Here is a 12,506-nt window from a genome sequence, read left to right on the forward strand (position 1 = left end):
TGATGTTTACTGGAAGCAGGCACGTGCACACATAGACAAAAAAGGGGCTTGAGCACCTGCCCTTTTTCTTTCTCGAGAGAAAGTGCCCTTTTTTTTCTAGGGTGCTTTTTTTTTTAATAAATTAATATTCCTCTTTGCGCACAGCTTCCCTGTCAAACAAATATATTTACTGAATAAAACAAATTAAAAAAATACTATATCAGGTCGGCATTGTCGAGTTCAGATGCCCTCACTCCGCGACGCGCCATTCATGCCCGCACGCTCGCGCGCCCCGCCCTTCCTCACCCCACCTCGAGTTTGCTGCTGGATGAAAACTTGTGACAGCTATTCCCGTGAAAATGCAACTGCTGTCTGGCGATGAGAAGCGAAAAAGAAAAAAAGCTCTAGATGGATGCATCCCGTGCATTTCTTTCAGGTAGGCTAGCCTATGTTCACAAACCTGAAATTTTGGCTATTTATGGTTATTTTTACATGTAACGCTGCATTAATAGTTTGACCACCATCAACGCATCTGCCTGATTTGATACTAATTTATGTTATATTATAATTTCAATTATTTTACTGTGCTATGCATTGCGTTTTGAACCATGGTGAAGATAACTGTAGGGCTGTCAATACCAGAAGAGGATCATTCCATGGACGCACATGAACCGCATTATTAGACAGTTTTCTAAGGATGCATGGTTTATTAAAACTATTTAAAAATCATAATACAGCATTAGCTACATAATTATATTCTTAAATCTACGCACATGATAATACATCAACAAAAGTTTAAACCCTCGCTCTGTCTTTGCATGTTTGGTGTCCACATATTCTTGTTGAAGAAATTACAGTGGCTGTAGCATTTCTATCACAAAGAAGTGGCCGAATATTATTATTTAGCTAATAACATATTTTGAATCATGGTTGGCTTTGATCGTGTATTTGATTGTGCTGTGCTGTCTAACAACAAAAATCAGCACGCTTTTGGTGCCCTCTGCCGGCATTTGTTATAATATATAATGCATTAACAGTTCAGGAAAACAAATTATTGACGTGTTTAAATATGCTGATTAGCTTGTTTTGGTTAATTTAGAATAAATCTACAGATGCAAACAGATGGAGGGTAGTAGGCTTAAAACAAACACCATCTAAATGTGTAGGTTAGGGTTGAGTTTTCTTTCCATTAGAGTAAAAGACATGGCAGCAAAAATGGACCACAATCTTAAAACTGTCCACTTCATGAAAGAAGTATTAATACCAAAAAAAAAAAAAAAAAAATTAAAATGATTTATTGATTTAAACAAATTATTAGTGAAACTATGTCCCTCTCCTAGATGCAGTCATTTATTCTAAATATATAGCTTGAAAATAGTTGCTGTTGCCTTCTCTTGTGATAAACCTAGTGAATACTAAAGAAGACCATGGTCTCTATATGTGAATTAATTATTTTGTAGAAATCTGTGGAGTATAAAACAATTGCATGAGTGTAAGGGAAGTCAGGAGTTGTCTTAATATATTTAAGGGTTTATTTTTTTTTTTTAATAAATATAAGTGCCCTTTTTTTTCCACTTGAGCCCCTGCCCCCCAAAATGTCTGTGCACGTCCCTGACTGGAAGAGTCATATTTGTCTTATCAAAGTCATTTCTGATGACAAACACTGGAAAACTGATGCTGGTAAAGTCGATAACAGTCATCGTGAAGGTGCTTCTTACAGTGACGTGACCATCTGATGTTCTGTTTAATTTAGTGTTGTAGAGGAGCAAACCCTGTTGCAGACTGCATGCAGAGCTTGTCAGTATCTGAGGGTGATCGTTGCAACGTAAACAAACATTAAACATTATCTGAGAGAGTTAGTAAAGGCTTTTAAGTGTAATAAATGAATTAGGATGTAAAATATAACTGCACTAATAAACTCCCAAAGTCATAACACTTGCACTAGGCTACTAAATATAGGCTAATTGCACATGTGATATCTGCTTGGTGATCCTTGTGATGGAATTTTTTAATTAATCATAAGGGGGCTGGACGATTAATCGAAAAATAATCGAAACCGAAATTCAGAACCTCTAACCGACGTAATTTTCCCATGTCGGTTATTTCGGTTTTTAAATCCTGTTAATACTTCCCGCTTAAAAACATTACCGTGTGTGTGTGTAGCCACGTTACTCCGCCCCGTCCAGTCAGTGGCATAAAAACAAAACACGGAGGTGAACGACGGTTCAACACATAGTGAAGGCGCGCGAGCCGTGAGCCTTTGCGTCTTCACTAAACTTTGTCAGTTGTATTTGTTTTATGCTTTGGACATTCAAGCGAATTTAGACGATCAGATGTGTATTATTATATCGAGCTACCATGCTCGCGCAGCTGCAATTTGGCATGAACAGTCATACAAACAGTAGCTGCGCAAAACGTGAAGATCGCGCGCACAGAGGAACAGAAACTAGTTGTCAGCGCTGTCGTGTGATTTATCACTTAAAGTAGCTTAGAAACTCAAAACATTTTATAGCATATATTTTTCTACTTTTGAAGGAACTATTTACAACCCACAGCTTCACAATTAATAGAGAGACGGTATGACTAATTCACACACGCAATCACTCTGGTAGCTACTGTGCTAATTTATCTTTATCTGATTTACAATGAGCAGAAACCTGCAAGAAATGTAACAAACCATAGATAAAATAACTGCTGGTAGTGAGCTATGGTGTCAGATCACTCTTTCAATCATATTTACAGTACAAACCTTGTCAGTGAACTATGAGGGTAAAAAAATAAATAAATAAATAATAATAATCGTTCATAAATCGTAATCGAGGTAAAATGTTCAATTAATCGAGGTTTTCATAAATCCGGTTTAACTTAAGTCATGTGCGTAGGGGAAAATCTACCACATCCTCAAGGACAGGGGTTTAAAGGAGCTGTTCAGTGTATGTCAAATATGTAAGTAGAGTATCATATACACTGTGTCAGAATAATGATTTATTACCCTGATTTATGGCCCTAATTTATGACCCAGATTTTCTGTGTGTTGTCACTCACGCTGGCTGGACAGTGGATGTCAAATATGTTTTATGAGTGGTTGTCAATGGTTGTTTTTTATGGTTGAATTTATGGCTGTTGTCCCCTGATTGGCAGGTCAAGAGTGTCAATGAGATATAGAGTGAGTTGGATTTATAGTTAGATATATGGGTAAATTTATGGAGGTTGTATCTCAGCCCAGATTTGGCATTTTTATGACATTTTGGTGAATCCTGGGTAACTGGCTCCTTTCAGTCTGTTGGGAACTGATGGTGACCATGTTTTTCCTTTGATTGTGGGGGTGAAAGTCACCCAAGCAAATTTCACACCTCAGTGTTAAAATCAGTGCTGTTTGGGGTCAATGGGGTATATGTTAATTGAGTCAGAATATCTGAGTCAAGACATTAAGGATGTATTACCCCTACACCACACTGGCTATATTTATTTAAAATTACATGTCTGGGCATGTTCTTTTTTTAGAACAACTGTGTGTGTGTGTGCGTGTTGGCACCATAGGATGATGAGTAATACCAAAACTATAGATTAATGTTAGTTCCTAAGACAAAGAATCAGAAATATTCATCAAGCCAAAGAGTCCTCATTAACCACACACCCCAGAATAGGTGTTGTTTGGGAGATGTTCTTTCTGGAGCATCTGTATCTGTGTTTCCAAACTCACCAATATGATCTATGTTAAAAAGACAAAAGAATGAAAAACATTTATTTAACTCACAGTGAAGGTGATTCTGAGTCAACCCGGTGGGGGGATCCTCTGTGTTTGTGTTAATGGTTTTACGACATTGCTTAGATGTCTTCATCAAAACCTTTCTGGTGATTCACTGGGCTCTCACACAAAAATATCTGATTTAGTGCTGATTTAGTCTACATAACATTATTCAATTCAATTCACATTTATTTGTATAGTGCTTTTCACAATATGCATTGTTTCAAAGCAGCTTTACAGGGAGTGCATGTCAACGTTTCAATAATCTGGTATCAGAGTGTGCAAGTTGTGCAATTTCAGAAATGTATATACAAATCACCCAGTTAGCTAACAATTTATTAATTTAAACAATGTATTAAATTATGGAAGAAACAATGTGCTTACTAAGGTTATGAAAATATGTTAACGAATGATTAGGATATATAGAAAAATTTAGCACTGGTGCATGTTGATCCAGAGTTTGGGGTCTTTGCAGGGGGTTGGGGTCATAGCTCCACAGGAGTTGAGGCAATCTGAAGTCTTCTTCAGATCTGAATGTAGTGTTGCACGATATACCGATACTAGAAAGGTATCGCGATACCCTGCTTTTAGAAACGGTACGGTTCTTCATTTTATTAGTACCGGTACTTTGAGTGCCAGCTGTATTTCCTAATGTGCGACAGCAGGGAGCAGTGTGTGTGCAGCGCGCTGCTTCTGAGGCACATTGAGTGCGTTTATTCCTGTCAACTGCGCAACCGCAGATGCACAAAGCAAAATATGGCATTATTTTGCTTACATTGCCGACAGTCAGGGCAAGCCCACGGACACCACAAAGCCCGTCTGCAAAATACGTTACAAAATAACGCAAGCGAAGGGAGCATCCAACTTGCCAAACATCCCGATTTGTACAGAGAATTTAAAGAGCGACAGGTTAGTGAATGTGATACCAGCGTTATGTTTATGCTCTCAAAAATTAAATGAGTGTTATTTATATTACTCATGCAAGCAGACATCCGCAAAGAGGTGTATTATTGAGTCTAATAAGTGATATCTGGTTGCTAAAATAAAATTAATTTTAAAAAACAAATATGTGAAGGGACTATACAATTATATTAAACCAATTTATGCTTTAATAACATTGCTCTAATTATTTACAGTAATCAATATTCTCACTGTCAAAACACTTACATGCAGGGCTTGATGACAGCCACTCCCACTAGCCACTTTGGCGAGTTGAATATAATTTAAGTTTACAGCCAAAGGGTCGTCGAAGATCGTCGTAGCACAAAATTACAATCCAATCACACAATTCGTTATTTACATGCAGTTAGTGAAGGAGGGATAGGCGGAATTGCGCTGAATGACACACAACAGAAGCGCTCTCTCGCGTGCGCTCTCTCTCTCTCTCTCTGTCTGTCGCGCGCGCGATCAGTTTTCCTCGCGTCTGAATAGTCAAATACACGTGCACACAGATGTCTAAATGTCCATCATGTGGAGTATCTCGCGTGAATACAGTCGGTTATGGCTTAAGTGGACGTAAACAGGTGGGTAATAACTGGATATTTGTCGGTTACGTCAATGCATTCAGCAGCCCAATTAAATAGGCCTGTCCATCATTAATGTTAATCAAACAACAAAAGCTGTTAAATATGTTAAATAAACCTAGTGTATCTGAAAAAAGATTATTTTTAATTTACTACTGTTTTTGTAATTTGCTTCTTTGTTCTTTTATATAGCATAACACAAATAACTTGTTCTCATACTAGCTCATGCTCATACATTGTCCACCTCTTGCCCACCTGTACATACCAGCTGATATAAAATGTAATCTTGATTTGGGTGGTCAGTCTGCATTTAAAAGTTTGAAAGTGTTTTAAATCTTCTAAATCAAGTAAAATGACTCAAAGTAATTTAAGCATAAAAAAGTCAGCTTTAATCATATAAAATGTAATTTACCAACATCAAAATTGTGGCCAATAAAAATGCTGAGTGGCTAGTTACTTTGGGAAACCACTAGCCACAGTTCTGTCATATGTTATTTATTTACTTTTCCTACTGTTTTAGGTTTTTGCCATAGTATTGTTTAAGTATCGGTATCGTGATACTGAAGTTGGGTATCGTATCGAAGTCAAAATTTTGGTATCGTGACAACACTATCTGAATGTGTCTTTACTTTTGATACATTTGAAAAGTTTTAGTTTTAATAGTTAGTGTGTGTGTGTGTGTGTGTGTGTGTGCGCGTCTGTGTGTATGTGTGTTGCAAAAGAACAAATACATACAAATACAGTAAAATAAGACACACAATTTTAAACGTTTAAATATTTACACATTTGTTTATACTTTTCCTACTGTTTTAGGTTTTTGCCATAGTATTGTTTAAGTATCGGTATCGTGATACTGAAGTTGGGTATCGTATCGAAGTCAAAATTTTGGTATCGTGACAACACTATCTGAATGTGTCTTTACTTTTGATACATTTGAAAAGTTTTAGTTTTAATAGTTAGTGTGTGTGTGTGTGTGTGTGTGTGTGTGCGCGTCTGTGTGTATGTGTGTTGCAAAAGAACAAATACATACAAATACAGTAAAATAAGACACACAATTTTAAACGTTTAAATATTTACACATTTGTTTGCCACAAAAGCAAGACATGTTGTCTATTTTCTTTAAACTTTTTACTTTACTTTTATTTTTTAATTTCTTTTAAAACAGTCTGATGACCAGCATTTTTATAACTAATGTAGCTGAGTGGTTTCCTCACACGAGCAAAAACTAATCTAGGTGTTATCTTTGTGAGGGCAGAACACAAAAGTTTGTGTTGAGTGATCAAGATTCATACTAAAAGAAAACTGTGAGTATGCTTAAACATGTAATTATACAATATTCTCAATTATACAACATTTTCAATAGGAATATTATGTTTTCATGTTGTCAAGTTTAGCTTGTTTGTTTTTTACTATCAATTTTTTTAACTTCAACATACAGCACAAAATTAAAGAGATGAGTGTAGAATGTTTCAACTATTACCATCGTCTTTGACCCCAAATAAACAGGTGTTTTTCTCTGTATGTGTGTGTGTGTGTTGCAAAAGAACACATTTACTTCAAATTTCTGAGTTAAATAAGTGATTTTAATCATTTAAACATTTATACATCTGTTTGCCATAGAAAGCAAGGCATGTTTAAACAAAACTTTTACTTTATTTTATCCTTTAATTTCTTTTAAAACAGTCTGATGACCAGCATTTTTTATTACTAATGTAGCCAAGTGGTTTCCTCACACGAGTAAAAACTCTTTGAATTTGTTTGTGACAAATACATAATTCCCACTTAGAAAACTTTTTTAAATGTATGGATGAACCTTTTTTCTTTTGACAAAACTACATTTAAAATTATTTACTTGAGGTGTTTAACAACCACAAGGGAATCATGTTGATCATTAAGTTTTAAGCATATAGTACAAACTTGCAAGGCTCAAGAAAACTCTTCTAGGTGTGATCTTTTTGAGGTCGGAACACAAAACTTTGTGTTGGGTGATCCAGACAAAGCTTTATACTAAAAGAAAATACTATGGAAGTCATTTTCAAACTGAAAGTATGCTTCAACATGTAATTATATAACCAATTATACAACATTTTCAATAGGGATATTATGGTTTCATGTTGCTTTTAAAGTTTAGTTTGTTTGTTTGTTTTTTACTAACACTTTTTAACTTCAACATCCAGCACAAAATAAAGAAAGTAGCTTAGTATGTTTCAGCTATTTCCATTTTCTTTGACCCTCAAATAAACAGGTAATGGAATGTTCAATGAAAGTGACAATATACAGTTAGATATTTTTCTGTGTGTGTAAATAGTTGTGCTAAAATCTATGTGTGTATTTTTACACATGGACATATTTTATCAGGGCTATGTCACACCGCTGTGATGCAAAGTTCCACACTTCTGCAAAAGCTATAGATAATTTTCAAACATAATCTTTATATAGAATTATATGTATCCAAAACACCAAAAAAGAGGAAATCACTAAGAAAAGAGGGTACAGCACACATTGAAAAGTATAGTTATAATAAAAATACAGAAACACATTCGTGAGCAGTTGTGAAAATTTGTAAATGTAGTTTTGCAAATTTTTATTACTCTCCTAGTTTTAGTCATCTTGTTCAGATAGCAGATGACACTGTTCACATTATGTTTGTTAGACTGTGTTTTGTTTTTTTGCTGTCAACATTCAGAATAGGAATAAAAATGAATAATTTAAGTGATAATCTTTCTGCTTGAGAGTGTTTGATTAAATTGATGTTTCTTTTAGTGCAACTTTCCAGCTATCTATGATATGGGATCACATGAAGCATTAACACGAAAAGTAAGTCTTGCTGTTTCACACTTAAGTACACTAACACTTACACTAAGCAACGCCCTGAAAGCTGCACATTCATTAAAGTTTGAGGTTGTTCAACAGCTTTTCACACTCTGGTAAAACTCAAAGATAAAATTAAAAAATATATGCACAAATCACCAAGTAAATTCAATTGTCAAATCACTAAGAAAAGGGTACAACATACAAGAGAACAACCATTTATAATAAATACAGAAAACACAAAAAGCCATTCGTGAGCAATTTCTAAGGTTGTTACAAGTTTGTAAATCTGGTTTTGTAAATGGCGTTTTTATTATTCCACTAAATTTAGTCATCTTGTTCAGATAGCAGATGACACTATTCGCATTGTATTGGTTGGGGTGTGTTTTTGTTTTAGGTGAAGACAAACCAGTGTAAGTGCTTTTCCTCACATGGGAAAGCATGTGTGATGAAACTTTTTAAATATATGACTGAACTTTCTTATTTGACAAACCAGCATTTCAAATTATTTTCCTAAGTTGTTTAATGTCTGCAGAATAATTTCTTTCAACATCCCGCTTGAGGTGAAAGATTATAGTATGTTTTCAACTATTATCACCATCTTCTCTGTCTCAAATAAAGCTACTGTATGCGCTAAAAATCTTTGTACATTTTTGTTCTTCTGTCAGGTTTGTTAGAGGGACTATGCTGCAAACACATTAAGAACCAAAAAGTTACATGTCCTTGTAAAGGCTATATATAAAATCAAACAATCTTTATACAGGTATTATATTTGCATAAAAGTACATTCAAGAGACTAAGTTACTATGAACATGTGTAAGGCATATAGGAAAAAAACAATTAGCTATAAAGAATACAGAAATCCTCTCTCCTGGTCTATTGTGAAAGTTTATGTTGTTTTGTAAATGACATTTTTCCACTAGTCGATGATGTTGTTTACATTTTGTTTCTTTGTTTTTGTATGTTTGTACAGTTTGTAAAGACTACTCTCAGAATGTGGTCAAACATGTTCACAGGAGTTAATGAAAACATTATCGAATACATCATAAAGAGAATTAAACGGCTTCTTCTAGTTCTTCGACATGACACTGCTTAAGACTAAACCAATGATATTTCTTTTAGGTCATCTTTCTGGTCTGTCTACAATGTGGGGTCACAAGACACAACGCCCCAACATGAAAAGTGAGTCTTGCTGTTTTTCTCTTATACAGCTATTACACTTCAAACTTTTCTAACTATTACATTTAAAGCTGTCAGTTTCATGGCACAGTCATAGATACACAGTTCTTTTGTGTTTGTCTTTAAGTAAATTAATTACACTTGATAAGTAGTAGTTTTAAGTGAAGGGTGGGATAATTCAAGCCCCTTTTTATTCTGTCAACACCAATAATTTGACACCAGTGTTTTTTGGTGTCTGTCCTTTAGATCTGATCCAGAAAACAGACATTGTGTTTTTTGTCTATACCATTTGTTATTCTTTTTATGGAAACGTGATAAGCAGTTTTTGTCCTCAGCACCAAAATACTAAAATGTTCTAACATATCGTAAATGTTAATAGTTATAACTAGTGAAAATGCAAGTGAACTGTTTTTACTGAGATAATTTACAGTTATATGTGAAAGAAACTCAGTCTCAGTCAGTTGGATTCTTCTTTCTATTTAACATTGTTATTGTACCGCATGTTTAACAATGCTGGTGTTCTCGGCCTCATCCAACTTCACACAAGTCACAAGGTTTTTCCCAGCAGTCAACTGACTCTGAAACCAGCTCAAATATTAGGATGCAACAGTTTGGAGACATTTGTGTTTATTATGCTTCTTCGATTTGTTTGCACTTTTCCTGAAACACACAGCTTTCGAAATTGTTTACCAGTTTTTAATATCAACATTTTCAGCGTATTGCTGTGTGCTTGTATTGTTTGTTTGTGTGTGTGTGTGTGTGTGTGTGTGTGTGTGTGTGTGTGTGTGTGTTTGTGTGTGTGTGTGTCTGCTTTCCTTACACATGGCAAAACAACTTTGAAAAACATTCTTTTTCCTTGAATCTGGTGTAATGTTTGTGAACTCTAGGTGTTCTTAGCTTGTTTGTCCATGTACGTTCCCCATGAATTTGCATGACTTAATAAAATAATGGTTTAAATCTTCGTCTTCGTCATCCGAGTTTTTAAATAGCGCTGAAATAGATTTTTTGGGGCGGTATGTGGATACTGAATATAGCACAAGGAACTCTGAAATATGTTATCTTGTAAAACACCTAAGTATTGGATGTTTCACACCTACAGGCCCTATCTCCTGAATTTGCCATTTAAATAAGGTTTAGGATAAAGTAACTAAAACACAGAGACATTCTACAGCTCTAGCATTACAACGGCTACTCCAAAAACTCTTGAAACATCTGTGATGTCTGTAACACCGACAAGAAGTTCTGTTGAAACGGATCAGTTTCATATAGATGTCCCAATCTCTGTGTTCATTGCTATATGTTTGTTTTTGTTTAATAAAACTGTGATCGGATCTAATGTCCCTGACTTCTAAGAATCTCTATGTTATAGAAATAATAATGGTTTATTCAGATTGCAGAATACTGTTTAAAAGTGTTTGTATATTTTGAAAAACACTAAAATTACAAATATGTAGTGTTATATTCAATATGTACGGTGCATTTTAATTTTTCTCAAAACAATTTAATATGACAATGTTACTAAAAGTCTTAAACTGAACATCTTACCATTATCTTCAGTATAGATGTTAACTTAAAGTTGCCATAGAATGAAATTCCATCCTATCTACATGTTATGGATCTTATTGTGAACAATTTTGTTTGTTTTGTTTTGATCATTTTATTTAGTTTTTTGCCTCATAGAACCAGGATTGCAAGGGACATCTATATGAAACTGATCCGTTTCAACAGAACTTCTTGTCGGTGTTACAGACATCACAGATGTTTCAAGAGTTTTTGGAGTAGCCGTTGTAATGCTAGAGCTGTAGAATGTCTCTGTGTTTTAGTTACTTTATCCTAAACCTTATTTAAATGGCAAATTCAGGAGATAGGGCCTGTAGGTGTGAAACATCCAATACTTAGGTGTTTTACAAGATAACATATTTCAGAGTTCCTTGTGCTATATTCAGTATCCACATACCGCCCCAAAAAATCTATTTCAGCGCTATTTAAAAACTCGGATGACGAAGACGAAGATTTAAACCATTATTTTATTAAGTCATGCAAATTCATGGGGAACGTACATGGACAAACAAGCTAAGAACACCTAGAGTTCACAAACATTACACCAGATTCAAGGAAAAAGAATGTTTTTCAAAGTTGTTTTGCCATGTGTAAGGAAAGCAGACACACACACAAACACACACACACACACACACACACACACACACACACACACACACACAAACAAACAATACAAGCACACAGCAATACGCTGAAAATGTTGATATTAAAAATTGGTAAACAATTTCGAAAGCTGTGTGTTTCAGGAAAAGTGCAAACAAATCGAAGAAGCATAATAAACACAAATGTCTCCAAACTGTTACATCTTAATATTTGAGCTGGTTTCAGAGTCAGTTGACTGCTGGGAAAAACCTTGTGACTTGTGTGAAGTTGGATGAGGCCGAGAACACCAGCATTGTTAAACATGCGGTACAATAACAATGTTAAATAGAAAGAAGAATCCAACTGACTGAGACTGAGTTTCTTTCACATATAACTGTAAATTATCTCAGTAAAAACAGTTCACTTGCATTTTCACTAGTTATAACTATTAACATTTACGATATGTTAGAACATTTTAGTATTTTGGTGCTGAGGACAAAAACTGCTTATCACGTTTCCATAAAAAGAATAACAAATGGTATAGACAAAAAACACAATGTCTGTTTTCTGGATCAGATCTAAAGGACAGACACCAAAAAACACTGGTGTCAAATTATTGGTGTTGACAGAATAAAAAGGGGCTTGAATTATCCCACCCTTCACTTAAAACTACTACTTATCAAGTGTAATTAATTTACTTAAAGACAAACACAAAAGAACTGTGTATCTATGACTGTGCCATGAAACTGACAGCTTTAAATGTAATAGTTAGAAAAGTTTGAAGTGTAATAGCTGTATAAGAGAAAAACAGCAAGACTCACTTTTCATGTTGGGGCGTTGTGTCTTGTGACCCCACATTGTAGACAGACCAGAAAGATGACCTAAAAGAAATATCATTGGTTTAGTCTTAAGCAGTGTCATGTCGAAGAACTAGAAGAAGCCGTTTAATTCTCTTTATGATGTATTCGATAATGTTTTCATTAACTCCTGTGAACATGTTTGACCACATTCTGAGAGTAGTCTTTACAAACTGTACAAACATACAAAAACAAAGAAACAAAATGTAAACAACATCATCGACTAGTGGAAAAATGTCATTTACAAAACAACATAAACTTTCACAA

General features: G+C 34.8%; 1 protein-coding gene across 1 annotated transcript in view; it reads left to right on the top strand.

Moving 5' to 3' along the window:
- The first annotated feature begins 323 nt into the window (after positions 1-323).
- The window catches only part of st8sia6 (ST8 alpha-N-acetyl-neuraminide alpha-2,8-sialyltransferase 6), a 38,545-nt gene continuing 26,362 nt past the window's right edge, over positions 324-12,506 (top strand). The window contains exon 1 of the mRNA XM_067381784.1: positions 324-415. Coding sequence (XP_067237885.1) covers positions 339-415 — 77 coding nt within the window. The 5' untranslated portion in view covers positions 324-338. The remainder of the gene's footprint in view (positions 416-12,506) is intronic.

Source organism: Chanodichthys erythropterus, chromosome 3 (genome assembly GCF_024489055.1).
Source record: "Chanodichthys erythropterus isolate Z2021 chromosome 3, ASM2448905v1, whole genome shotgun sequence".
Taxonomy (NCBI): Eukaryota; Metazoa; Chordata; class Actinopteri; order Cypriniformes; family Xenocyprididae; genus Chanodichthys; species Chanodichthys erythropterus.